This window comes from Equus przewalskii, chromosome 2 (genome assembly GCF_037783145.1).
Source record: "Equus przewalskii isolate Varuska chromosome 2, EquPr2, whole genome shotgun sequence".
Lineage (NCBI taxonomy): Eukaryota > Metazoa > Chordata > Mammalia > Perissodactyla > Equidae > Equus > Equus przewalskii.
Window position 1 is genome coordinate 11953946 of NC_091832.1, and position 26996 is coordinate 11980941.

The window sequence follows — 26996 nt, forward strand, 5'->3', positions numbered from 1 at the left end:
CAAAGCCCCCCAGTACATAGTTGTATATTCTAGTTGTAAATCCTTCTGGTTGTGCTATGTGGGACGCTGCCTCAGCATGGCCTGATGAGCGGTGCCATGTCCACACCCAGGATCCGAACTGATGAAACCCCACGCCACTGAAGCAAAGTGCACGAACTTAACCACTTGGCCCTGGGGCCGTCCCCAGAAAAAAAATTTTAATAAAAAAAAAAGCAATATCTGCAAGTGACCATAAGCAATTTTTAATATCCCTGCCATTAAAGTATTGCCTTCTTCATGCTAAAGTCACAAAAACAACACAACTAGCATACAGTCAGTAAATGATGTAATGTCGCCCCAAACACGGTGTGAGGTAAGGCCTTGTGACGCTGCGGGAAGAGCCCTGAGGGATTAGGGATGGGCCGAAGAACTGGAGCCAGAGCTCAGTTACACACCAGGAATGAGAAAAAACAAAACAAAACAAAAAGTAGAATATAACAAGACATCAGGAGATTCCTAAGTGCTCAGAGAGCCAAAGGAGGAGAGCTGCCATTCCAAAGGATGAGGTCTTATTATCTCCCAGGATCCCAACTGCTACAACTCCAGCAGCTCTCTGGCTACCTGTGAGATAGGAGCTCAAGGTATACCTGCTGGAGGAATGAACAATGGAAGGAACACACAAGAGAACATCGCAGCCCTGGGGCAGAGCAGCTTCCCCAGCTACATTTAGGCAGCAGTGCTGTAGAGAGCAGGAGGAATGGTGGAATTATCCAGCTCAGGAGAGCTCTCTTGATGTAAGTAAGGAGATTATTACGCATTGGCTTAACATTTTTAGTTACTCATTCCTTAAATTAGATCATGAGCCATATGGAGAAACTAGGTAGGCTTGTTTGGGCCCACTGGGCTCAAGACTGACCACGCAGAACTTGCCTCAAGTGTAAGAAGGGCTCTGTAACCAGAGGCCTGTAACCAGGCTGAGGTCCGGGGCTTTGGGCACCTAGGAACTGGTGCTCAGTAGCAGTAGCTGGTACAAACAGAACTAACAGCACTTTGACTGACATGAGGCCCTCAACTTCAGCCCCAGCTCTATGGAGCTTCAACAATTTTATTGGCTAAATGCTTCTTCCCAAGTTTACAGCTTAAAGTGTAGGCCAGCTCACTGGCTCCTCCTCCTAAGCCCCCAATGGGGCAGGAAACTTTAGCACAGGCTTGGTGATGGGGTGTTGGGATGAGGTGTAATAAGTTAGAAACCTGCTGATGCTCCACAATTGGACAGCAGGACTGAAAAACTCCTACTTTCGACTGCTGAAAACTGTCTATAGAAAGACTTGAACAGGATGAAGACAGGACCCAGAGCGCATCTTTGCCTCTGGTCTGAGATTCTGGTGCTTCCATGGGGGTACACTCTTTGTCTTCCTACACCAGGGCTTCAGGAATGGGGTAAGGCTACGTCAGCCTACACATTTTGCAAAAGTACATAGGCCCAAAATTGGCCATGAGGTTTGGGATTACCAGCTCTCCAACCTGGCAGGAGGGGAAGAAAAAGAATGTGTCCATGAAAAGCTTTCGGAAGTGAGTCAGGTCTTCCACCTGAACGTGGATGCTGTACTGATTGGCCAGGAACTCAACGGTGCCTTGTACCACATACTCGTTCTGTAAGTGTGAGAGTGAGCAGGTAGAATAGACAACGTGGCCTCCTGGTTTGGTGGCAAGGAGTCCAGCCCTGAAACCAGAATGAGAGAGAAGCAGTGACTAGTGAGCTTCCCAGCAGTAGGAAGCAGCTGGAAGCATGGAGAAGTCTACTGTGGGATGGGTAGTTGCGTTAGACAGCCTCTGAAGTCCCTTCCACAATGACAGTGCCTGAAAAGTCATTCTCAAAGCAGAGAACAACCCAACCTTACTCCATGGGCTCTCCTCCAGGAAGTATTCTTGAAATGATCTCCTGAGCTCTGACTCTGGTTATGGACCAAACCCTGATGCTGGCTATGGACTGAGTCCTTACCCCAGCCCTACAGAGCCTTGACCTCAATAACTATTTTTCAAACTTGTACTACTCAGTGGTACTTGGACTAGCATGGGGGTAGGATAGCATAAGTGAATCTGTGCAGCTCACCTGCTATGTATGTCCTACCGCATAGGGTTTTTATGTTCCAGAGAAGACCAACCCATGATGTCTGTCTCCTCCAGGCAGATCCCCAGCCAGAAAACCCTTCTATAGCTGATGGTCTTGGTAAGAGCTTCCAGTCCCCCAGGCGACCAGACACCCGGAACACTCTGGTCTAAAATCCTGAGTTTTTGTAAATCTATCACTCACGCGAGAAGCTGCATCTGCAGCATAGGCAACATCTGCCGCTCCTTCTTCCTCGATCGCTGAAAGATGTTGTTCTCCTCCTCATGAAGGGAGTGGCGGTCCACGGTACAGGGCACATCCACCAGCACCTGCCCAGAGTGTTAAAGGGTAAAATATCAGAGCTCCTTACAGGCTCCTCTTCCTTAGGCCAGGGCTGTTTTAGGCCCCTGGCTTGGGAAGTTTTGTGGAGTGCTCCCTCTGTCCATCTTCCCATTGCAGAGTACCGGACGAAGCTTCTCATTTTAACCTGGTAGACAACTGTGGAATAATAAGTGGGAAAATCGTATATTTAGATATACTCAGGGCTGGTCAAAAAGCCATCAACACACATATAACTATAATTAAATAATTGATATCAGCCTAGGAAGAAGTCTTTAGTGCTTCAAGGTTCTGTCCTTGGTTCTGTCATTAGCTATTTGAATGAAAACATCCAATTTACAGATGATACAATGCTCAGAGGGTAGCCAATATACTGAATAAGAGGATCAGGATTCAAAATTATCTTATGTTGAAACGATGTCATATCCAATATGGAAAAGCTTTAAGGTGAGAAATGTAAAATCATTCATTCATTTACTAAGAGCCTACTGGGTGCTAGGCACTAGAGACAAAAACAAAAATTAAAAATAAAATCCTATAGTTATGTTTTTAAAAAGTAAAATCATTTATGGAAAAGATCTGTGAATTTTTAGTTAAGCAAAAACTCAAGAGTAAATTAATAATGACCCAATGTTCAATTTTCTGATATATTCCTAGGCTGCATGAATTGACACAGTGCATGCAGAGTAAGAGAAATAATGATTACCTTGTATTCTGATCAGGTCACATCTCAAGAGCTATGATGGGGCTGGCCTTCACAGGAAAAAGAGACAGTAACTAAATAGGGATGCCCAGAGAAGGGCCTGTGGGATGTTTAGAAACCACATCCCAGAAGAAATTAACACCTCTATCTCCAGCAATGTAGTAAATTAGATATCCTGAAAACCCTTGGAGTACAAAATACCTAAAAAGGCTGGATAAAATATTTTTCAAAAATACTTTTAAATGCACAGCTCACAGAAAATTAGAGAAATCCTCAGAAGCCAAAGAAAAACTAAGAGCACAAATCTAGGGAGGCATGCTGGAGCTGAGTTGATGGCTTCTATCTTTTACCAACCCCTGATAACCCAAAGCCTTGGTGGACAGAAAACAGGGCACTGGGCCCACCTGAGGTAGAGACTGGAATGGAAATCCATAGCAAAGCCAAAATCCTCAAAGGGCTTCATTTTCAATCAAAGAGTGAAGTAGGAAAAAAAGCCTCAGCCCACAATAGAAGACAACAAGAGAACTTGTCTGCTTTGGCTTTAACTCTGGGCAAAAAGAGAAAAAGAAGGAAGTCTCCCTGAGAATGTGTAACCAGTCAAGTAGACGGTTCAAACTCATAATGCCTGCATGACCCAGAAAACCCCCTAGAGGGTAATTAATTGTCCTGGGTTGACAGATCCCCCAAACAACTGGCAAAAGCAGGTTTCTTTCTGGAGGAATGCAGATTAGCCCTCAAAACAGGGCTCTTATAATTAACCAGGCAAGGATTCTAAGCTGACAATAAACAAAATCAGATTTTTCCACTTCTAGTAAAGGCAGAATAGCTTGTTGCAAACCAAGAGAACTTTCAGCAATCCTATGGGGCTGAGGGAACAAAAACTGGAGTCCAGAGTCCACACCAAAGAGCAGAGGGTCCTGGTAAACAAACACATCATGCCTTGAGTTGCAGCCCTGAAATTTAATACCCTAGGTGTAGAGGTAAACTGCAAAGAGAACAGCCCTCACAAACTCCAGCTTGGAATCAGACTAATTTCTGACTGAATTAAGACGATCTGCTCTGATATTAACTGTCAGCCTGATGGAAAATCAAATCCTTTCTAGAGAAAGATGTCACCATCTAGAGCCTCAGATTATCCCTACAATTTTCACACAAAATGCCTGGCATTCAAGCAAAAAATACTACAAACACCAGAAGACAAAATCAAATAACCAAAAACCAAGAGAAAAAAACAGATGACAGAAGCTGACTCATGAGATCCAGATATTCAAATTATCATAGTTTTTGAAACGATCATGATTAACATGTTCAAGAAGTTAGATGATGGGCTAGCCCCATGGAGAGTAGTGGTTAAGTTTGGCATGCTCTGCTTCAGTGACCCAGGTTCATGGGTTCAGATCCTGGGTGTGGACCTACACTACTAATCAGCCATGTGTGGCAACAACCCATATACAAAATACAGGAAGAATGGCACAGATGTTAGCTCAGGGCTAATCTTACTCAAGCGAAAAAAGGGGAAGATTGGCAACAGATGTTAGCTCAGGGCAAATCTTCCTCAGCAAAAAAAAAAGTTAGATGAAAAGACACAAAATTTTTTTCTTTTTTTTTAAGATTGGCATCTGAGCTAACATCTATTGCCAATCTTCTTTTTTTCTTCTTCTTCTTCTCCCCAAAGCCCCCCAGTACATAGCTGGATATTCTAGTTGTAGGTTCTTCTGGTTGTGCTATGTGGGACACCACCTTAGCATGGCTTGATGAGCGGTGCCATGTCGGTGCCCAGGATCTGAACCGGTGAAACCCCAGGCTGCCGAAGCAGAGTGCACGAACTTAACCACTCGGCCGTGGGGCTGGCCCCAACAGAAAATTTTATAGTTTCCAATTTCAACAGAACTGGAATTTTTTATAAAAAGAATCAGATGGAAATTCTAAAAATGGAAAACATAATAACTAAAATTAAGAACCCAATAGATGTGGTAGAAATGTAAATTGGTGCCACCATCATGAAAAACAGTATGGCGATTCCAAAAAAATTTAAAAATAGAACTCCCATATGATCCAGCAATTCCACATCTGAGAATTTATCCAAAGAAAATGAAAAGACTAACTTGAAAAGATATCTGCACCCTCTTGTTCATTGCAGCATTATTTACAACAGTCAAGACATGGAAGCAACCTAAGTGTCCATCAACAGATGAATGGATAAAGAAATGTGGCACGTGCACATGTGTGCACATACACTCACACATACATACATACTGGAATATTATTCAGTCATTAAAAAGAAGGAAATCCTGCCATTTGTGACATGGATGGACCTTAAGGGCATTATGCTAAATGAAATAAGACAGAGAAAGACAAATACTGTATGATCTTACCTATATGTGGAATCAAAAAAAAAAAAATAATGAACTCATAGATACAGAGAACAAACTGGCGGTTGCTAGGGGTGGGGGGTTGAAGTGGGTGAAACGGGTGAAGGTGGTCAAAAGGTACAAACTTCCAGTTATAAAATAAATAAATCCTGGGATGTAATGTACAGCATGGTGGTACAGTTAACAATATTGTATCATACAGTTGAAAGTTGCTAAGAGAATAAATCTCAAAAGTTGTCATCCAAGAAATCTGTAAGTGTGTGTGGTGATGGATGTTAGACTTATCGTGATAATCATTTCACAATGTATACATGTATCAAATCATTAGGTTTAATGATGAACACCTAAAACTATACAATGTTATATGTCAATTATATCTCAATTTTAAAAAAGACCAGTGGCATAGTGGTTAAGGTTACACGTTCCGCTTCGGTGGCCCGGGGTTCGCCAGCTCAGATCCCAGGCGTGGACCTATGCACTGCTTATCAAGCCACGCTGTGGCAGGTGTTCCACACATAAAATAGAGGAAGAAGAGCACAAATTTACTTCAGGGCCAATCTTCCTCAGCAAAAAAGAGGAGGATTGGTGGTGGATGTTAGCCCAGGGCCAATCTTCCTCAAAAAATAAAATAAAATAACAACTCAAAAGACATGTTTAATAGCATATTAGACACAGCTGAAGAAAGGACTGGTGAATCAGATCAAAATAAATATTCAGATTGAATTATAAGAGGAAAAAAGGAGAGAAGAATATAAAAGAATATAAAATATATATGGGACACAGTGAAAAAGCCTAACATACATCTAATTAGGGTCCCAAAATCATAAGTGAGAAAAACCGAGGCAGAGAAAATACATAAAGAGATAACAGGTGAAAATTTTCTAAAACTGATGAGAAAATCAAGCCACAGATTCAAGAAGCACTATAAACCCAAAGCAGGAAATATATATATCCCCTTGTAAGGGCACTAGCCTACGTGCCCTATCATAACCATGTGTCCTTCTGGCCCCGTTCTGGGCATGCCGCAAACCATCTTGGTATTGTAACAATCTAGGGACTTCGCAAAGAACACCACCTCTTGGAGGAACACCGAGCCCTTCCATGAGAGCTATCCGGCCTTGGAATGCTGTCATGTGAGGACAGCCCCTCTTGGCAAGTATGTAGCCTTTGTTCCCCTGCTCAGATAAGCAAACCCCTCTCTGTTCACAGTAGCAGGTGTAGGTGCACAACTCCATCCAGCCAGCAGCTCCTGGACATTCCCCATAAGTAAGACCCAATAAACCTTTATGTCTCATACGCCATCTCTGGATCTTTTCTTCAGTCTCTCCACAACCTATCCCACACTGCTTGCACAACTGGGTGTGCAGCCAGACACACCTTTAGAAGAATTTTAATAAGATTTATAGCTGACTTTTCAAAAGAAACAATGAATAGTAAAAGAAATGAAATAAAATCTTCAAAATGCTGAAAGAAAACAATTGCCAACATAGAATTCTATGTCCAGCGAAATTATCTTTCAAATTTGTTCTTCAGATTCAGTGTAACCCCTGGACAAAGCCCTGATGATTCTGTTGTGCAAATTAACAAACTGATTCTAAAATTTATGAAAATGCAAAGGACCAGGAATAGCCAAGAGAAATCTGAAGATAAACAAAGTTGGAGGATTTACTATACCAGACATCAAAACTTATTATAAAGCTATAGCAATTAAAACAGTATAGTTTCTTGAAAATAAAGACAAATGGGCCAATAAACAGAACAGAGTCCAGAAACAGACTCACACATATATGGATATTTGATTTATGACAAAAGTGATATGGCAGAGCAGTGGGAAATGAATAATCTTGTCAATGATTGATACTGTGCCAATCAGATACCATTTTTGGCATCCTTACTTTGTTCGCTCTATGTAAAAATCAGTTTCAAATGGATTGAAAATCTAGGTGGGAAAAGTAAAATAAAAATGTCTCTAGAAGATAACAGAAGAATATCTTCATTACCTTAGGTAGGCAAAGGTATCTTAAATAAGACCCCAAAGCACTAACCATAATGATAAATTAGACCGCATTAAAATTAAGAACTTCTGTTTACCATTAGGAGGGTGAAAAGATAAGTCACAGAGTGGAAGAAGACATTCTCACAATACATATATTCAATAAAGGACTCATATTCAGAATACATAAAGAACTCTTATACATCAATAAGAAAAAAACAGACAACAGAAAAAATGGGCAAAATACTTGAATTCTCACTTCAAAAAGAATGGCCAATAAATGCAAGAAAAGGTGTCCAAATTCATTAGTTACCAGTGAAATGAAAATTAAAACCACCATTACACACCATTACACAGGTTAAATGGGGAAAAAACAGTACATGTTGATGAGGTTGTGGAACAACTGGAATTCTCATATTGTGTAGGGAGGAATGTAAACTGGCACAATCACTTAGAAAACTGTTTGACAGTATTGACTAAAGCCAAACATATACATACTCCATTACCCAGCAATTCAGCAGAAATGGGTACAGCAGTGAACCAAGAAAACATTTTCAAGAATGTTCACAGCAATGTTCCTTGTAATAGCCCCAAACTGGAAACAACCCCATCGTCTATTACAAAAGAAGGGACAAATAGAATATTGTCATATATGCGCACCATGGGATGTAACACAGCCACAACAGTGAACAAACCACAGCTACAGGCAGCAGCATGGATGAATCTCACAAACGTAATGTTGAACAAAAAAAGTCAGACAAGAGCACAGACTGTATGATCACATTTAGATAGAGCTCAAAACATCTATGGTTTCCAAAGTCAAATAGTGATCACCTCTAGGAGGGTAGAAACGGGCATAAGAGAATTTCTGGGACACTGGTAATACATTTCTTTGAAAAGGTGATGATAACATAAGTGTATTTCACTATAATTCCTTAAGAAGTATACTTACAATTTGATCCCTTTTGTGTTATACTCCAATAGAAAAGTTGTCAGAAAATTATGACAGGTAACCAAAATAACCACAAAATTTAGAAAGAAATAAGCTTCCTTGAGCAAGAGTTAGCAGAAACTACAACCAGTAGAATTAAACCCTCAAACAGTTTTGATATTGAAATTACCTAATGTAAAATTAAAATATAAACCTACCTAAATAACAATAGAAGTGGAAAGAAAACCAAAGAAGCAAAGAAGAGAGATCAGAGTAAAAGAAACACAGTAAATAAAATAAACACAGTAAAATAATTTGACAGAGCTGACACCATATGTATCAGTGGCATCAATTGTTTTAAAAGAATAAAATTTACAGATTGGTTCACAAAGTGAAACCAAACTCTATGCAGTATATAAGAGACACATCCGAAAGGAGGTGATTCAACAAGGCTAAATATAAAGGGATAGGCAAAGTTACAACCACAATGCACCCAGAAAGAAAGCTGTGAGCGGGAAGGGGAGTAGGTGTCTTGCCAGGAACACACAGAGCTCTGGAGTCCTGTCCTCACTCCAGCTGATGGCCAGGAAGAGTTGGCGGAGGGAAGGAGTTATCAAGAGTGTGTGGAGCCCTGAAATAGCATTCTTCTTTGCATCTAAAGTGCTTAACACTTGCCTAACACATAGTATGTTGTACATAACTATTTGTTCAACAAATAAATTAATCATGACATATTCAGGACATTAAAACTGTTTTCAAATGTCTGAAGCACTTTCAAGTGAAACGGGAGGCAGCTCATTCTATATTGTTCCAGAAGGCATAGCTAGGATCAGTGAATGGAAATAATAAGGATTGTGATGATGATAATATTATTAAACGCTTTCTATATGCCAGCAACTGTGCTAAATGCATTCTTATTTAATCTTCACCTATGGGATAGGCACTGCAATCCTCATTTTACAGATGAAGAAGCTGAAGCTTAACTGAAAGGTTAGCTTACCCAAACTTCTCTAGCTGGTAAGTGATGAAGTCAGGACTCCAATCCAAGCAGTCTGACTCCAAAATCCTTGTACTCAACCATAGACCATACAATCTACAGATTTTTTTTTCTTTTTTTCTCTTCTTCTCCCCAAAGACCCCTGGTACATAGCTGTATGTTTTAGTTGTGGGTCCTTCTTGTTGTGGCATGGAGCATGCTGCCTCAGCATGGCCTGATGAGCTGTGCCATGTCCGCGCCCAGGATCTGAACTGGTGAAACCCTGGGCCGCCGAAGTGGAGCACGCGAACTTAACCACTTGGCCACGGGGCCAGCCCCCAATCTACAGATTTTAATTCAATAAGAGGAAGAACTTCCTAACATCAAACCTGTCCAACCACAGAACCTCAGTGAGCCCCTGTCAATGGAAGTGTGCAAGAACAGGTTGAGTAACAATGATGGCTACTACCTGCCTAATCTTCATGGCCAGGTGATGTGCTAAGCACTTTCCCGGGACATTCCCATTGAATCCTCATAATAATCCTACATAGTAATACTCCCTGTTTTACAAATGAAGAAGTTGAAGTTCAGAGAGATCAAGCAGCTTTTCCAAGGTCAGTAAGTGGCAGCCCTGTGACAGAGAAACAGGTTAGGCTGACAGCAAAGGTCATGCTCTCTCCACTCTGTTCTGCTGACTCCAAGTAAAAAAAGCCAAATAGAGGATTCTCACACAGGCAGGAGGCACATCTCCTAAGCCTACCTAAGATTCTATAAGCCTTGGTCTTTCAATTTCTCAGACTGGTTGAGGCAGGGTGGTGAGAACTGGACACATTAGATAAAAGAGCTAGATGACAACACAGAGAGAATAGTTACATATTTTTTAGAAGTATCTTTTTTAGGGGCTGGCCCCGTGGCCGAGTGGTGAAGTTCCCACGCTCCACTGCATGTGGCCCAGTGTTTCGTTTGTTCGAATCCTGGGCGCGGACATGGCACTGCTCATCAAACCACACTGAGGCAGCATCCCACATGCCACAACTAGAACGACCCACAACGAAGAATATACAACTATGTACTGGGGGGCTTTGGGGAGAAAAAGGAAAAAAATTTTAAAAAAAAGAAGTATATGTTTTAAATAAATATTTTTAGAATATGCCAATTAAAAGAAAATACAGATTACCTGAAAATATGAAATGACTTTCAACATCATTCACAATAAGAGAATACAAATTAGATGCTACCAGTTTGGCAAAAACCAGTTTGACGACACCAATGATGGCAGGATGTGAGGAAACATTACTCTTATTCGTTGCCAGTAGAAGTGAAACTGATTTAACCTCCACAGAAAGAGATTTAGTGACCTCAGCCAAAATCTTAAATGCATATAAACTGTTCCCAGCAATTATACTTCAAAAACATAAAAAAGGGGCTGGCCCCGTGGCCGAGTGGTTAAGTTCGCGTGCTCCGCTGCAGGCGGCCCAGTGTTTCGTTGGTTCGAATCCTGGGCGCGGACATGGCACTGCTCATCAAACCACGCTGAGGCAGCGTCCCACATGCCACAACTAGAAGACCCACAACAAAGAATATACAACTATGTACCTGGGGGCTTTGGGGAGAAAAAGGAAAAAAATAAAATCTTAAAAAAAAAAAAACATAAAAATGATTGACCCTCATGTTATGTTATTAACTGAAAAAACACAAAGTTCAGAATAGTCAATATAATATACTACTATTCCCATTTTTATAAAAAACACACACATTTATATTTGTATATACACAAAGAATGTATTTTAAAGGTTACTGAAGAACACAAACACTGGTCATTTGAGGGAGAGGAAGTAGACGGCTGTGAGACAGGAGTAAGAGGGAAATGTACTTTTCACTCGATACCCTTTTGTGCCTTCTGAATTGTGCAGCATGTGCTGAATTAATATTAAAAAATAAATAAAATGGGCTTATTCATACTTATTTTAATGAGGGTTTCTGAGCAACCAAGTGAGTCAAGAAATAAAATAAGTTAACTTTTTTCCACTCGATCAGGTTCAAACTCTTTTTGCTGCTGTCTCTAATGAAGACAGTAGCCAGTCATCTAAGCTGAACTGATAATTCCGCAGATGACTGTTTTCTCCCAATCACCCATGGAGAGCTGCCCAGGTCCAGAAACAGCCCTACATACTCAATTATGTAGGGTTGGATCCTACTGGCTCAGGGCCTGGAGCCAGGATGGGGAGGCCAGATTTGGCTGGCTGGATGTCCCAGGTCAGGAATCACTTACCCGGTCATAGGTGTCCCCCTCCAGTTCTCCCCACTTCCTGCCATCCCATGAGGTAACTCGAACTCGATTCCTCTCCCTGATATCTTGAGGTACATAGCTGTAAAGGACCTTCTGTAGTCTGCCTGTTCGGGAAGTGGAGAGATCATTGGCAGCAAGATTGCCTGTGGGAATATAAATTTTAGGATTATTTATTCTACTTCTGTAAAAAATGCCATTGGAATCTTGATAAGGATTGCATGGAATCTATGGATGGCTTTGGTTAGTATGGATATTTTATGCCTGTGGGAATAAAGAAACTTCAGGTGCCATGGCCCAGTGAAACATCCCATTAGCAATGGCGCTGATGGACTGTCAGACCACTTCTCAGGCAGAGCCAATCAATGCAGACCCTGGGGCAGGGGAGGGGCAGGTGGAGGAGAAACCTTTATTATGTGCATGGCACTGTACTAGACACTCTGGAGCAGGGGCTGCAACAGCAAACACCTACACAGGTCAAAAAGTTTTTGTAAATAAATAAAGTAGACCAGGTAAGAATATTTTTTCTAAAGAAATACACTCTCTTGCACTTTTCTTGAAATATGTATCTCTCTTCATCTTTGGCAGACACTACACATTATTTACCCAAAATTTATTCTCCCCTTATTCTTTAGTAATGGAGCTCTAATTTTATTTGGGGAGGAGAGAGCAATGTGCCCCAAAAGTCTACATTTCTCAGCCTCCTTTTACAACTAAGTATGACTATATGACTAAGTGTTGGTCCAAGTGTTATGGGCAGAATTATTGTGTGATGCTTCTGGGAAGATGTTTAAAAGAAGCTGACACAATTAGATGTGCCTCTTTTGCCCCATCTTCTCTTCCTGCCTTGAATTTGAGTGTGATAACTAGAGTTCCAGCAGTCACCCTGGACCATGAATCCTGAGGACAGAAGCCAGCAATAAAATAGGTTGCCAAAAGAAAAAAGGAACCCAAGTCCCTGATGATTGTGGAGCCTCCATACCAGCCCTGGACTGCCTATATCCCAGCTTCTCTCATGTAAGAGAGAAATAAACTTTTCTTCTTTAAGCCAGTTAGTTGAGTTTTCTATCATATATGACCAAACCTAATCCTAACGATCCTGATTCACCATCTGTCTTTCATTTTCCCTTTTGTGACAGACACGAGTTCAAGAAATATCTCACTTTGCTCTTGGCTCTACTATAAGAAAAAATATTACTGCAATCTTGATGCTAAATAGCACTTGATACCTGGCCTCAGAGCCAAGGAGTGAAAGGGAGAGGTGGAAACTGTGGTGAAGAGCTAGAAAGTGCATATCTTATCTAACGGGAGTGGTCACTACTATGAACTAGCTTAGTGTTCCCACAAAGAAATATGGTCCCAATTCTTTTTTTCTGTGTGTGTGAGGAAGATTGGCCCTGAGCTAATACCTGTTGCCAATATTCCCTTTTTTGCTTAAGGAAGATTGTCTCTGAGCTAACGCCTGTGCCAATCTTCCTCTACTTTATGTGGGATGCCACCACAGCATGGCTTGATGAGCAGTGCTAGGTCCGTGCCTGGGAGCCAAACCATGGCCAGCTTGGTGGCACAGTGGTTAAGTTCACACCTTCTGTTTCGGCAGCCCAGGATTTGCCAGTTCAGATCCCGGATGTGGACCTACACACTGCTCATTATGCCACGCTGTGGCAGGTGTCCCACATATAAAGTGGAGGAAGATGGGCACACGTTAGCTCAGGGCCAGTCTTCCTCAGCAAAAAGAGAAGGATTGGTGGCAGATGTTAGCTCAGGACTAATCTTCCTCAAAAAAAAAAAAAAAAGAAGAAGACAAACCTGCAAACCCCAAGCAGCCGAAGCAGAGCATGCAAACCTAACCACTACACCACTAGCCAGGCGCCCCCCTCCCCCTTTTTTTGTGTGTGAGGAAGACTTGCCCTGAGCTAACATCTGTGCTAATCTTCCTCTACTTTAGTATGTGGGATGCCTCCACAGCATGGTTGATGAGTGGAGTAGGTCCACACCCGGGATCTAAACCTGAGAACCCAGGCTGCTGAAGCAGAGCATGCAGAACTTTAACCACTCAGCCATGGGGCCAGCCCCAGTCCCAACTCTTGAGGGCACTCAAAGAACTAAAAAGTGAGCGGCCGGCCCCACGGCTGAGTGGTTAGGTTTGCGCACTCCACTTCCGCACCCCAGGGTTTCGTCAGTTCGGATCCTGGGCACAGACGTGGCACCGCTCATCAAGCTACGCTGAGGCAGCGTCTCACGTGCCACAACTAGAAAGACCCACAACTGAAAATACACAACTATGTACTGGGGGGTTTTGGGGACAAAACGGAAAAAATAAAATCTTTAAAAAAAAAAACTAAAAATTGGGTTTTCTGCTCAACAAGAATTTGCAGAAGGATATGAACTGAGAACAGAAAAGCTGGGTTCCAGTTCTGGCTCCACCTCCAACTCGTGTAAAAACTTTAAGTTATTTAATCTCTCCAGAGTTCAATTTCCCCCTCCATAAAACATGAGGGCTGGACTAGGTAATCTCTAATTTCCCTTCTTGCACTGAAATTCTGTGCTCCCATCTCCATGGGATCAAGGAGTCACTTGGGTGAGTTGCTGGGATGAGGGTGAGGTGCTGGTAATTCAGCACACCTTAGAAGAGCAACTCTCAATTACTTCTCCTTGGCCCTTCTCCCGACTCTTATTTCAAGTTCCTCCTCTTCCTAGTAACTCTACCTCATTCATCCCCCTTCTGACAGATTCCCACACCACTCAATCGGATTAGCACAGCCCAGCACACAGGCTGGGCTCTCTTGCATTGGACTCATTAAGCCATATCAAAGTATCTGTGGATTTCCAGACGGCTAAGATCAAATGTGGTACCTCTCTGAATCACTCATGGGGCCTACCATGAGGGTGGAAGCTAACTCAAACTGTGCAAGTTGGCTGATGAGAACTGGAAAAGAAGAGTCCAGGTCCAACAAAAAGGCCAGGGCATATGGCAAGAGAAGCCTGGCTGAGCTCCAGGGTGAGTGTGAAAATCACAGACCCCTTGTGGCTATTTCTCAGGTCCCCAAGGAAAAAACACTGCCTAGTATAAGGCAGGATGTTGGCCAGTAGATGCTGGAGTAAACACTTACAGTGCACAGGCCCTGGCTGGACTAGGCTACTGAGATGAGGAAGACTTGGGCCTGTCCCCAAGGAATTCATAGTCTTGAAGAGGGAGAAGATGCACACCCAATAAAGTTTGGGTGCAAGGCTAATGTGCTAACAGTTGCAAGGGTGATGCCCATCGTGTAGGAGCACAGGGGACAGAGGCATCACTTCTCAACTGGCCAGCAGAGGTCATGAGGGAAGACTTCCAGGAGGTGGCACACTTGAGCTAAGGCTTGAAAACTAAAAGGATGTAGATAGGCCCACTGGGATGGGGTGGGGGTATTCTAGAGAGAAAGCATAACATGAGCAAAGGTGGAAGCTTATTCAGGCACCAGAGAGTAGCAGGATGTGGCTGAAGCACATAAAGCGGGAGGAAGAAAGATCTACAAGCTATAAAGGGTGGCTGCAGCCAGATCTCATCGCTTTAGCTGGCAGGCTAAGGAAATGGAAATTAATCTCAGAGACTAAGTAAACAGATGCAGAGGAGTGAAAGTGTCTGCGGTAGATTGATCAGGGCCCTGCTTTAATCTGCCTTCTGAGACCCTGCTCTGCTCAGCAATCTTTGCTGGCCAACTGACAGAGAAAGGGAGGAAATAATCGCAAACAGAAAAAATATACCAGCTTAGCAAGCAAGCACTATCCCTTCTGATCTTGGACCAAAGAGCCCACCATATTCATGGTGCCCCCGGCTGGGTGAGGTGGGGAGCCCTCCCTGCCCAAGACATCAGCCCTCTGACTTACGACAACAGCCAGTCTGAAGCAATGCTAGTGTCTTTCCCCCAGGGGCTGCACACAGGTCAAGCACCGTGTCACCAGGCTGCAGGCCAAGGGCCAGGACAGGCAGCAAGGAGGCAGCGTCCATCAGGTAGTAGTCCATGACACCCAGGCTGCCAAGCCTAGAAGAGAGGAGACCACCTTACAGTCAAATTCCAAGTCAAGAGACCCACTGGAAGTCAAGGCACCAAGTTCACGCCCTCAGGGGCTACTGAGTTCTACTCAGCAAAAACTCACTTCTTAAACCCACACTCACTTATTTACTCACTCACTCATTCATCTACACAGCAGCCAGAGCAATCCTTTTAAAACATAGATCAATTCACTCTAATTCGGCCAAGCTAGCCATCTTGCTATTCCGTAATAAAGTCATGCATGCTCCTTCTCAGGTTTTTGCATTTGCTGTACCTTCTGCTTGCAGAGCTCTTCCCCCAAATATCCCTCATCTGCTTCCTCACTTCTTTCCAGTCTCTCCTCAAAAGTTCCCTCATCAGAGAGGCACTGGCATTTCCTGACTACTCTACCTAAAACTAGCAGCACCCAACTCCCATCACCTTCTCTCTATCTTGCATTATTTTCCTTTAGAACACTTCTTAATCACTTTACATGTACAGGTGTGTGTGTATTTTTTCCCCTCTCTCTCTCCCTATTAGAACAAGGGCAGGGATTTTGTCTGCTTTGTTCACTCTAATATCCCTGACACCTGAAACAGTGCCTGGCCTATAGTAAGAACTCAGTTTTATTGGGTTACATATTGAGATCAAAGAGCTTTGTGGGTTCAGAGAAAAGTGCCATCAACTGTGCCTGTCAGAGTTATCTGAGTTAGGCCTGATGAAGGAATAGGCCTTCATTAGGTTTAAAAAAAAGGGAAGAGCAGCATTCCAAGCAGAAGAAAAGAGAACAAGCAAAGGCACAGAAGCATGCAAACTCACAGCTTCTTTCAGAAAACAATGAGAAATCTGGTGTGGTAGAAATACAAGGTGTATGAGATTGAGGTTGGAAAGCAGATAGAGGCCAGGTTGTAAAAGGTCTTAAACCCTATGCTAAGGAGTCTGGACTATAACCTATAGGCAGTTACCAAAATTTTTTAAGGAAAATGACCTGATCAGCTAGATAGAGTTTTAGAAAGCTAGGTAGGCTACAAAGAACAAATTAGAAATAGAGACACCAGTGAGAAGGCTGTTACAAGAGTCCAAGTGAGAGCCAATGAGGCATGAAGAGAGGCAGCAATGGTGTGGGTAGAGAGAGAGGAACAACAGACAACAACCTAATGGTCACAGATGGACTCCTCACTCCCAGGCCAGTTGACAAGGGGCAACTGGTAGTAGAGCCATTCCCCAGGCTGAGACACAACTCAGCAGGAAGCCACTGGGGACAGACTCAAGGAGACAGAAACCACTGAGGGTCAGCTACAAGAGCTACAATCCCCAATAGTAAGGTTGTGACACCTCCAGGATTCACAAATGGGCTCAGGCTGTGATAGGATATTTTCAAAGTCCAATTACACTTGGATTGTCTGCCAAATTGTGTGCTTCATGTCTCACAAAGGAGAACGAGAAGAAAACTGAGAAATCTGAGAATTGCTATCACATCACCACTGGCCCACAAAATCCATTCTCATCAAGTTCCTTCCTTTTGGAAGCATCACTCCTTAATATTTTTTCAGTTCACAGACAGTTTTGAGAATCTGCTGAAAGCTACAGTCCCTCTTTCCAAAAAAAAAAGAGTACAAGTTTTCAGACAATTCCAAGAGGTTCCTGGACTCCCTGAATACCCTGAATCTTAACCCTGAAAGGTTAAGATTCCTTGATTTATAAGGAGTCCATCAAGACAAGAAGGAAAAACCCAAACATACAGGGGTTGCTTTCCCTGCTACTCTCAGGGCATCCTCCCTGAGTAGGAGCCAAGCCCCTCAGGCAACGTAGGAAACCACATGGTTCTTACCCCAAGGTTCTGCATAAAGCCAGTGCTTCCAAACTGACCTCCAATCTTGCCCAATCTCTCTCCTCTACCCACCCCCCACAACTAAAATGATCTTCCTGAAGCATAACTTTTTTCTTTTTGAGGAAGATTAGCCCTGAGCTAACACCTGTTGCCAATCCTCCTCTTTTTGCTGAGGAAGACTGGCCCAGAGCTAACATCTGTGTCCATCTTCCTCTACTTTATATGTGGGATGCCTACCACAGCACAGGCGGTGCCATATCTGCACCTGGGATCCAAACTGGCAAACCCCAGGTAGCCAAAGCAGAACTTATGCATTTAACCACTGCGCCACCGGGCCAGCTCCCCTGAAGCATAACTTTGATGAAAATAACATCAATAGCAAGAGATTTATTTATGAGTGCTATATTGTGGTACTATAGTAGGTGTTTAATATGCATCATTTCGTGTAATCCTGACCACAACCCTACGAGGCAGGAGAACCCGGATTCCAGAGCCAGACTACATGGATCTCAAAATCCAGCCCAGTTGCTCTTTAGTTGTGTGACCTTCAACAAATTACTCAACTTCTCTGTGCCTCAGTTTCTTCATGTGTAATGAGTACCCACTAGATACAACTACCGTGAGAAAGGAATTAACAGAAGTCAAATGCTTAGAACAGTAGCTGGCACATAGTGAGCTATAGTGTCAGCTATTACTATCATTATTTTCCAGAGAAGGACACCAAGTCTCAGTTACCCAATGCCAAGTCTAATAAGTGAAGCAAGCAGGATCCCAATCTAGATTTTCCTGACTCCAAAGCCCATGCTTATAACTACTGTGCGTTATTGCCTTTCCCCTGCTCAGAAACTCTTTTCAGTGGTTCCCTAGAACAGAGCTTGGCAACTTAGAGCAATAGGTAGTAAAAGGCACATGGTCTGAAGCCACCCAGCCCTGGCAATTCCAGCCATTTATAAGCAACCCTGGGCCACCAGAAAAATTCCTTTTCCCCAAACTGCAAGCTCCTGGCACTCCCACACATAGCCCCCCATACACTTTTCCAGCCTTGTCTCTTACTTCTCTTAAGCATACAGCCTTTCCTCAAGCTAGTAGCTAGGATTATTGCAAAGCCTCCTACTTTACATCCCCATTTCTAGCCTTGCCCCTCTCCAATCTGTTTTCCACACAGCAGCTAGCATGATATTTGTTTTATTTATTCTTTTATTTTATTATTTTGGTGAGGAAGATTGGCCCTGAGCTAACATCTGTTGCCAATCTTCCTCTTTTTGCTTGAAGAAGATTGTTGCTGAGCCAACATCTGTGCCACTCTTCCTCTATTTTGTATGTGGGATACTGCCCCAGCATGGCTTAATGAGTGGTCTGTAGGTCCACACCCTGGATCCAAATCCGTGAACCCCAGGCTGCTGAAGTGGAGAGTGCAAACTCAACCACTATGTCACCTAGCCGGCCCCTACAATGATATTTAAAAAATCCAAATCTGGTCATGTCATTCCCTGGGTTAGAACTTTTCATGGCTCCCTCTTTCTTTTAGAGAAAAAGTCCAAAATCCCCTATAGCCTATAAGACCTTCATAATCTGGCTCCTGCCTGCTTCTGTAGCCTCATATTTAGCCTCTCACCCCCATCCCAATCCCCTGCCATCAGCTTTAATTCATACTCAGTTTTCAGGTCTTAGCTTACATTTCACTTCCTCAGAAAAGACCGGGTTAGGTCTCCTAATAGTCATGTGTTGCTTAACGACGGGATATATTCTGAGAAATGCGTCATTAGGCGATTTCGTCGTTGTGTGAACATCATAGAGTGTACTTACACAAATTTAGATAGTGTAGCCTACGACACACCTAGTCTATACGGCACCAGTCTTTGGGATCACCAATGTATATGCAGTCCATCATTGACTGAAACATGATGCGGCACATTTCTGTTTAAGACTTCACAGCATCTTGTACTTTTCCTTTGTAGCAGTTAATCACAATCACAAATAGTTTTTTAATAGTTGTCTTCCTCACTAGACTGGAAGCTCCAAGAGGGTTTGTACATGGGGCCAGCCTGGTGGTACAGCGGTTAAGTGCGCACGTTCTGCTTCAGCAGCCTGGGGTTGGCCAGTTTGGATCCCAAGTGCAGACATGGCACTGCTTGGCACGCCATGCTGAGGCAGGTGTCCCACATAGAAAGTAGAGGAAGATGGGCATGGATGTTAGCTCAGGGCCAGTCTTCCTCAGCAAAAAGAGGAGGATTGGCAGCAGTTAGCTCAGGGCTAATCTTCCTCAAAAAATAAAAAAAGAGGGTTTGCACACCCATAACCCAGGCACTTCAGAATGCCTGGCATTTGGTAGACAATAAATACTTGTTGAATGAATGAACTAATCCTGCAAAAATCAATTCCCACATTAACAATGAGCTCTCCTTTTCTCAATTTCTAAAGCACAATTTAGCATTTGATTACAGAGTCTCCTTTTTTTTTTTGAGGAAGATTCATCTGAGCTAATATCCGCTGCTAATCTTCCTCTTTTTGTATGTGGGCCGTCATCACAGCATGGCCACTGACAGATGAGTGGTCTAGGTCTGCACCTGGGAACCGGGCCCGGGCCACTGAAGCGCTGTATTTAACCACTAGGCCACTGGCTGGCCTTAAGGAGTCTTTTTTTTCATTCAACTTCATGTACATTCGAGGAATGGATCAGAAGACCAGAAGTTCTCCTTCCCTCTCCGCACACCTCATCTGTTACTAACTCTGTGCCCCCGGGGAAGCCCCATTTCCTAGGCAAGTCCCACTTCTTTGGTACCAAACCTACTCACTTTGATGGGTGGCTACAAGAGCAAACTGAGAAAGCAGTTGTAAATCACACACATTTTAACTGGAGAGGGTGCAGTAAGTGCTCAAGGAAGAGGTGGTTGTTTTCTATGCGAGGCAGTGGAGCACAACAGGTTCAAAGCACAGGTTCTGGAGTTAGACCGCCTGGGTCTAAACATTAACTGGACCACTTACTATCTAAGGGACCTAAAGTAAGTGAAACTGAGAACAAAGGAGTATAACTTTCCCTGATTTAGGGTGAAACCATGCCTGTACCCACAAAGTTGATGTGGGAGACAAAATAACCAAAGTTTCTGAGCTTGTTTTACAGAACAACAGGAAGACCAATGATAAGAGAGCAGCTTGCTGCAGCTCCCCTGCAACTAAACATCGCACAGGTGCACTGAGAAAAGCTAAAATGACGGACTGTAAATTTTAGATGTCACACACTAAAAGTCCATCACATGCAACACATAGAACCCCCCCCCAAATTTGCACATGCAACCCATGAAGAAACATGAAAGGCATTCGCACCTGTGCAGAGGATTCTTAAAACTTTAGCTCCCAAGGCCACATGCTCCCCCTCCCCTACCTAAAACGCCAAATAAAAACCCTTGTTTATAGCTTTTTGGGGAGTTTTGAACTACAGCGTTAGCTGCCTGTTCTCCTTGCTCAGCGCTTTGCAATAAAATTCCTACTTTCTTCCACTACACCTGGTGTCAGAGATTGGCTTGCTGTGCGACCGGTGAGTGAACCCACTTCTGGTTCGGCAACATAACTACCTTAATTTCTCTGCACCTCAGTTTCCTCAAATGTAAAAGAGGAACAATATTACCTACCTCAGAGGGTTGTTGACAGAACAAAAGGACATAACATATATACAGCACTTAGAAAAATGCCTAGCATGTATAAGTACTCAGTAAATATTAGCAATACTATGATCCTTATTAAAGAGGGCAGGGGCTGGGTCACTTCCCGTCTACTTCCAGCAGATGCTCAGGACAGCCCCAACCATGGCTTCACACCCTACCTGGCAGGAGGGAAACGGCTGACATCCCCTCTGGGGAAAGTGAAGCATCGAAGGTTGGGACTGCAGGCCAAGGAGGCTGGGGATGGAACTGCAGTCTGGCCACTCTCAGGCTCCCGTTCCCTGTGGGAGATGGCTTCATTCACAAAATCCCGGGCACTCAGTTGCTCCAGCTCAGCACTCACATGATCCCAGGCAGCAAAGTTATTGACCAATGCACCATACTTCTGCTCTGAGAGGAGACTGACCCGGATTGATGGCCAAAGATCTTCAAACTGCACACTGTAGGTCATGTCAAAATTCTGCAGAGCCAGTCGAGTGGCAGGAAATTTGGGCTCTGTGGCAGCCTAAAAGGGAAAGAACACAATTATTGATCTTCCAGTCTTGCCTCTACCCCCTACTTCCTGACCCCACCAATACCTCAGAACCCTGGGGCAAATGTGGATCCAGCTAGTGCTCACTCCTGCCTTTGCATCCTGCCTGAGAAGAGAAGTGCGGGAAAGAATAGCGGAGAGCTGCCCTTTCTATCTCAGGTTTGTGAGAGAAAGGAAGCTGTACCTCTCACAGTAGCATGTGGGGGTCACCAAGAAAGGGGACACTCCTTGAGGCCTTGGAGTAAGAGGAACTTAAAAGAATGGGAGCTCAGGAGAGGATTCTTGAGGGGAGTCTACAGCAGGTTGGAAGAAAGTACAGAGGCTCTGGGGGAAGCTTCAGGCTTAAAAACAAAAGACGCTTTCTCTCTGAACAGTCCTTCCATTTCTCAAAGCACTTTCACATCTCCTAGCTTATGTGAGCATCACAACAGATAGCTCAGTGGGACACAAAAAATTTCAACCTTCCATATTTGATGGAGAGATGAGGGTAACTTACCTACAATCATGCAGTGACTGACACCATAATGCTCAGAATCACAGGATTAAGGGTCATTTTGGGAGAGTTCCCAGACCCCAGGAAGGTGGGATAAGGAGAGCACACAGAAACCTTGAGGTGTGAACCAAAATGGGGACTTCTAGGACGACTGCTATGGGGGGTAGCAGTGAGGGACATGAGTCAGGTTTGAAGAGCATAAAAGTAGATTAAAAGGAAAATTAAGACTTCAGCTGAGAAGTCCACAAGCTGGCCCTAGTTGCCACAGCTGGAACACCTGCTGTGGCTGGCAACCTTGTTACTGTCCGAATTTTGCTCTGGCCTGGATTTTTGGTTTGGTCAGAACTCTCTTGCTCTGATCATCATTTCTTGCTATGGCGGGGGCTCTTGCTCCGACCATGATGTCTGTGACCGCTGTGACTCCCACTTCGACTCCGACTTCCTTTATGACGGGCTCTCTTGCTCTGGCCCCGACTTCTGACATGGTGAGGACTGTTGCTTCGGCTCCGACTTTTGCTACTGTGGCCCCGATTTCCTCTAGGTGGAAAACTCTCATTCTGATCCTGATTTCTACTTTGGTGGGTAGAGTCACTCTGGCTCCAATTTTCGTTTTCAGAGGGACTCTTGCTCCGGTTGTGACTTCTACTAGGATGGAAACTCTTGCTTTGACTCTCACTTCTGCTACAGCGGTGGGGACTCTCACCTGGGCTCCGACTTCTGCTTTCGTGGGTATTCTTTCTCTGGCTGTCACTACTCTGGCATTCATTAATAATAATAGTTGAACTACAGCTGGAACTCTTGGATGAAGGCAAAGGACAGCTGTAGGGAATCTGGGGAGATTCTTTGCAAGAGCCTCGAGAAGCCACAGAGTAGACATGGAGGCCACAGGGCATAGCATCAGGGCGGCCCCGGGCTCGGGGGGCAATGGGTAAACTTTGGAGGTCAAAGGGTGTTCTCAAAGGGATACAAGAATAGATGTGGGTAGAACAAGGAGGTGCCACACTCTGGCGACGGGGTTGTGGTGGGCCCCTGGGAGGGCCACAGTGGGGCACCATGGGCTGCCTATGACACTGAGGGGGGCCTGTGGATTGACTGAGGGAATCAGAGAGTGGGCAGGGATTGGGGGTGGGAGGAATCACAGAATATACATGGGTACTGCAGGGGGACCTTAGGAGAGGTCCACGGGGGCTGCTCTGAGCACAACTATTGGGTGGGACAGGATCACAAGGAAGGCGGGGGGGAAGAGAAGTAGGGATAACAGTTTTGAGGATTGTAGGGACCACAGTAGGTACGGCAGTCCCTTGGGGAAGTTCTTTAGGGCAGGAATTTGAGCAAGTTGTCACGGATGTCACTATACAAGAAGCACCTGAGAGATCAGACGAGCAGGAGGGAGGTGGAGGAGAGGTGCTGGCCTTAGGGGGCGTGGGCTCATCAGGAGGAGTTTGCTGGAGAGGGGTGACCAGGGAGCGACTTCTGTGGGGAGCACGTGGCTGCCTTAACTCTGAAGATTTCGGGGACTTCACTTGGGGGCAAGCTGGGGTAGGGAGAGGAGGTTCATTATAGCTTCTGCTGGGGGGTGACTGAGGTGGAGATATCAACTGGTTGCCCAGGGGTGAAGGAAAAGAGAAGGCAGAACAAGGACAGGGGGAGGAGAGGGGAAGAGGTGGTTCCTGGGGACAGGGAGGACCAGAAATCATGGCGACTGGGGTTACGAAGAGGTAAGGGCTCCCAGCAGTCTCCCAGGAGAACGTGGACCCAAAGCAAGGCTTCCTGGAAGCCTGGGACTGGGGTGAGCAAGGAGAACCAGTACTCCCAGGAGGCAGGCGGATGGCACCACAAGGGCTCCCAGGGGCAGGTATGTGGGTCTCTGGGGGAAGATGGGAACAGTGATGAGAGCCCTCTGGAGGTGAGCTGGGACAGCCAGATGTGCCTGCCTGAGAAGAAAGTGGGGCGCCACAATAATTTTTCCCACAGGGCGAGTCGAGCTGTGGTTTCGGTTCACAAGAGTCTGGAGGCTTAAGGTGGCCATGGTAAAAGCTGCCCGTTGGTGGGGAAGATGCTTGGGAAAGAGGAGGGTCATTATAACTTCTCCCTGAGGACCAGGGAGAGAGTGGAGGGGAAATCATGATCCCAGTTTCCAAAACCCTGTGAGAAAGGGGTGGGGAAATTATAGCTCTAGTTTCCATGGGCCGGTGAGCAAGAGGAGGTGAAATCACGAGGCCAGTTCCCAATGGCCTATGAGTAAGAGGAGGTGAAATCATGGGGCAAGTTCCCTGGGATCCAAGAGTGATGGAAGGGGAAATCACGGTACCAGCTCTGGGGGGCTCACGAACGAAAAGAGGTGAAATCACGGGACGAGTTTCCAAAGTTATATGAGCGAGCGGAGGGGAGGTCCCCAGGCTGTTTGCTGGGTGCTGATGAGTGACAGGTGGTGAAATCATGGGGCCAGTTTCCAAAGGCACACAAGTGAGGGGAGGAGAGGTCACTGGGCTGGTTCCTGGGGGCCGATGAGTTAGAGGAGGGGAGGTCACCGAGCTGGTTACCAGGGCTAAAGGGTATCCACCACAGTAACAGATGTACGTCTGCTGGTCAATGTACGGGCTTCGGGGACAGGGACACGGTGTTCTCGGGGAACTGATCCAGCCGCAACAAGGGCTCCGGGGACAAAGAGGGGGTGACTGCAGAAGGCTGAACCGGTCAAAACAAGGGCTCAGAGGGGACGAGCCCGGGAGGATAGGCTCAGGGCAGCAGGGCCTTCCGAGGAGCGGAGAAGAGGGTTCAAAAGAACATCTCCCCGGACGCAGGGGCGGCTGTGGGGGTGGGGACGGGGGTGGTGGGGGTGGGGAGGGAATCGGTCGGGGTAGGGAGGGGGGCGTGCCGGTTACGGAAGAAATTCCCGGGCAACAGGCGGGGCCAGAGAAAGGCTGTCTGGAGCACGGGGGAAAGCCCAAGGGGTGAGAGGAGTCGCTGCACCTTTTGCCAGGGTTTGGGGAGAGGCCGGGAGTAAGGGCAGGGTGGTCACTGTAACCTTTCCTGGGCACCAAAGGCAGCTCGAGGGTGAGGGAGTTGACTCCTTTCCTGGAGGGCGGCGGAGACCCAGGAAGGAAGGGGAAGTCGCTCCGACATTTTTCGAAGAGTGAGGGCGGCCGGGCTCGAAGTTCTCGGAGGAAAGGAGGAGAAGAGGTCATAGTGGGTGAGGTGGGGATGGGGGCGGGGTAGGAAAGAAGGGGGGCGGGGGAGGGGGGAAGGGAAGGGGAAGGGGCAGTGGCGGCCCAGGAGAAGGTAACCGCGAGCCAGGGAGCAAGAGGCGGTGACATAACTGAAAGAATGAGGGCGAAGGTGATGACGTAACTTAGAGGGGCGGAGCCAGGAGGCTGCGGACGAAACAGGAGCGAGAGCCGAAGACGCGCGACGAAACAAAAGGGCGGACGGGGCGATGACGTAACAGATGTGAGAGGAAGGAGCCTAGTGACGCTCCCAAGGGGCGGGACAAGAGGCCGAAGACGTTCCAGAGGAGTAGCGAACCTAACTGAGCCGGCTGGCAGCGGAAGGCCTGGAGAGGTTTCCCGAGAGGTGGCGGCAAGAGGCGCTATCACTGTTCCCTCCTGGGCCCGGCTGGACCTTACCCATTTCTTCTTATGTCGATGTCTCCGCGGGACGGTCGCGAAGTCTGCACGCTTCAGCACGTCCCGAACACCTCTCACTACCAGCGCAGCCATGTCTGCGTGCGCAGCCGGGTAATTCCGACCGGAACCGCAACCCGAGACTCGCGGGTTCCGTAGAGATGATGCGCGCCACTCTGGACGAAAAGAGGAGGGAATTACTGTTGTCTCCCGAGGCTCCGCCCTCCTTTACATCCCCGGTGCAAACGCCGCCCCGCCAGAGATCTTTGAGAGCGCTGGAAAGGAGCAACCGTTCGCACCTAATGGTGGTTTCGCCTGGATGCTTGGAGCATTGGGAGAGACTCCATAAAGGTCCCTAACCCAGTTGGGGGATCAGGGAGGACTGGGAGCTGGCAGTTGAATACTTAAAGAGTTAACTAAAAAGGGGCAGGAAGGGCCTTCTAGGCAGAAGTTGCGCGGAGACAAGATCCTAAGGTAGATAAAAGCCGGGCTAGGGGGCTGCCCGTGGCCGAGTGGTTAAGTTGGCGCGGTCTGCTTGGGTGGCCCAGGGTTTCCCCGGTTCGGATCCTGGGCGCGGACGTGGCACCGCTCATCAGGCCACCCTGAGGCGGCATCCCACGTGCCACAACTAGGAGGACCTGTAACTGGAATAGACAACTATGTACTCGGGGGGCTTTGGGAGAAAAAGGAAAAATGAAATCTTTAAAAAACAACAACAACAAAAACGAGGCTAGACTTGTGGGTAGGGACGGATTTAGAGTGAAGCTAAGGATGTGTCATTTGCACTGCCCCCTTTAAGGCCCTGTACATAATTTTATATTATTTTTCTTAAAGAAGGCCTCCCGAATTGTGTAAGTTTTAGCCCACACAAAACTTCAGTCTACCAAGGAGCCAGTGGAGAGGAGGGACATGTGCAGATGAGTGTTTTTAAAAATAATCATCTTGACAGCCGATGATAGGAGTAGGTAGGAGTAAGGCAGGGAGATCAGGTGAGAAAAGATGATGATTTGGATTAGTGTGGTGGCAGTGAAGCTGGACAGAAGAGGATGGATTCCACTTACGATTAAGAGAGGATTACAAGATTGGTTGACTGATTGGGCCGCACAGCACCGTTAATAGCTGTCCTCTTACTCTGCTTTTATTCTTATAATT

At 45.5% G+C, this 26996-nt stretch overlaps 1 protein-coding gene across 4 annotated transcripts; it reads right to left on the reverse strand.

The window, feature by feature from the left end:
* Positions 1–220: 220 nt before the first annotated feature.
* NSUN4 (NOP2/Sun RNA methyltransferase 4) lies at positions 221–26046 on the reverse strand. Of its 4 annotated transcripts, none has more exons than XM_008509667.2 (6): positions 25848–26046; positions 21358–21701; positions 15561–15715; positions 11676–11836; positions 2294–2418; positions 221–1702 (listed from the first exon to the last, which is right to left on the reverse strand). In XM_008509667.2, exons 1-6 carry the CDS (start codon positions 25938–25940, stop codon positions 1426–1428), a joined length of 1155 nt encoding a protein of 384 aa, XP_008507889.1. In that variant the 5' UTR covers positions 25941–26046; the 3' UTR covers positions 221–1425. The 4 variants fall into 4 exon arrangements, with proteins under 4 accessions (XP_008507889.1, XP_070465853.1, XP_070465852.1 ...); XM_070609752.1 differs by lacking the exon at positions 25848–26046 and adding an exon at positions 25195–25550; XM_070609751.1 differs by lacking the exon at positions 25848–26046 and adding an exon at positions 22925–23931.
* Positions 26047–26996: the final 950 nt, after the last annotated feature.

Coding starts and splice junctions, on each gene's coding strand:
- NSUN4 (XM_070609751.1), bottom strand. CDS start 23,119: ATGCTATGCCCTGTGGCCTCCATGTCTACTCTGTGGCTTCTCGAGGCT. Junction 21,702..22,924: donor AAGCAGAAGTCGGAGCCCAG/GTGAGAGTCCCC, acceptor TTTCCCTTTTAG/GCTGCCACAGAGCCCAAATT. Junction 2,419..11,675: donor AGGGGGACACCTATGACCGG/GTAAGTGATTCC, acceptor CACTCTGGGCAG/GTGCTGGTGGATGTGCCCTG.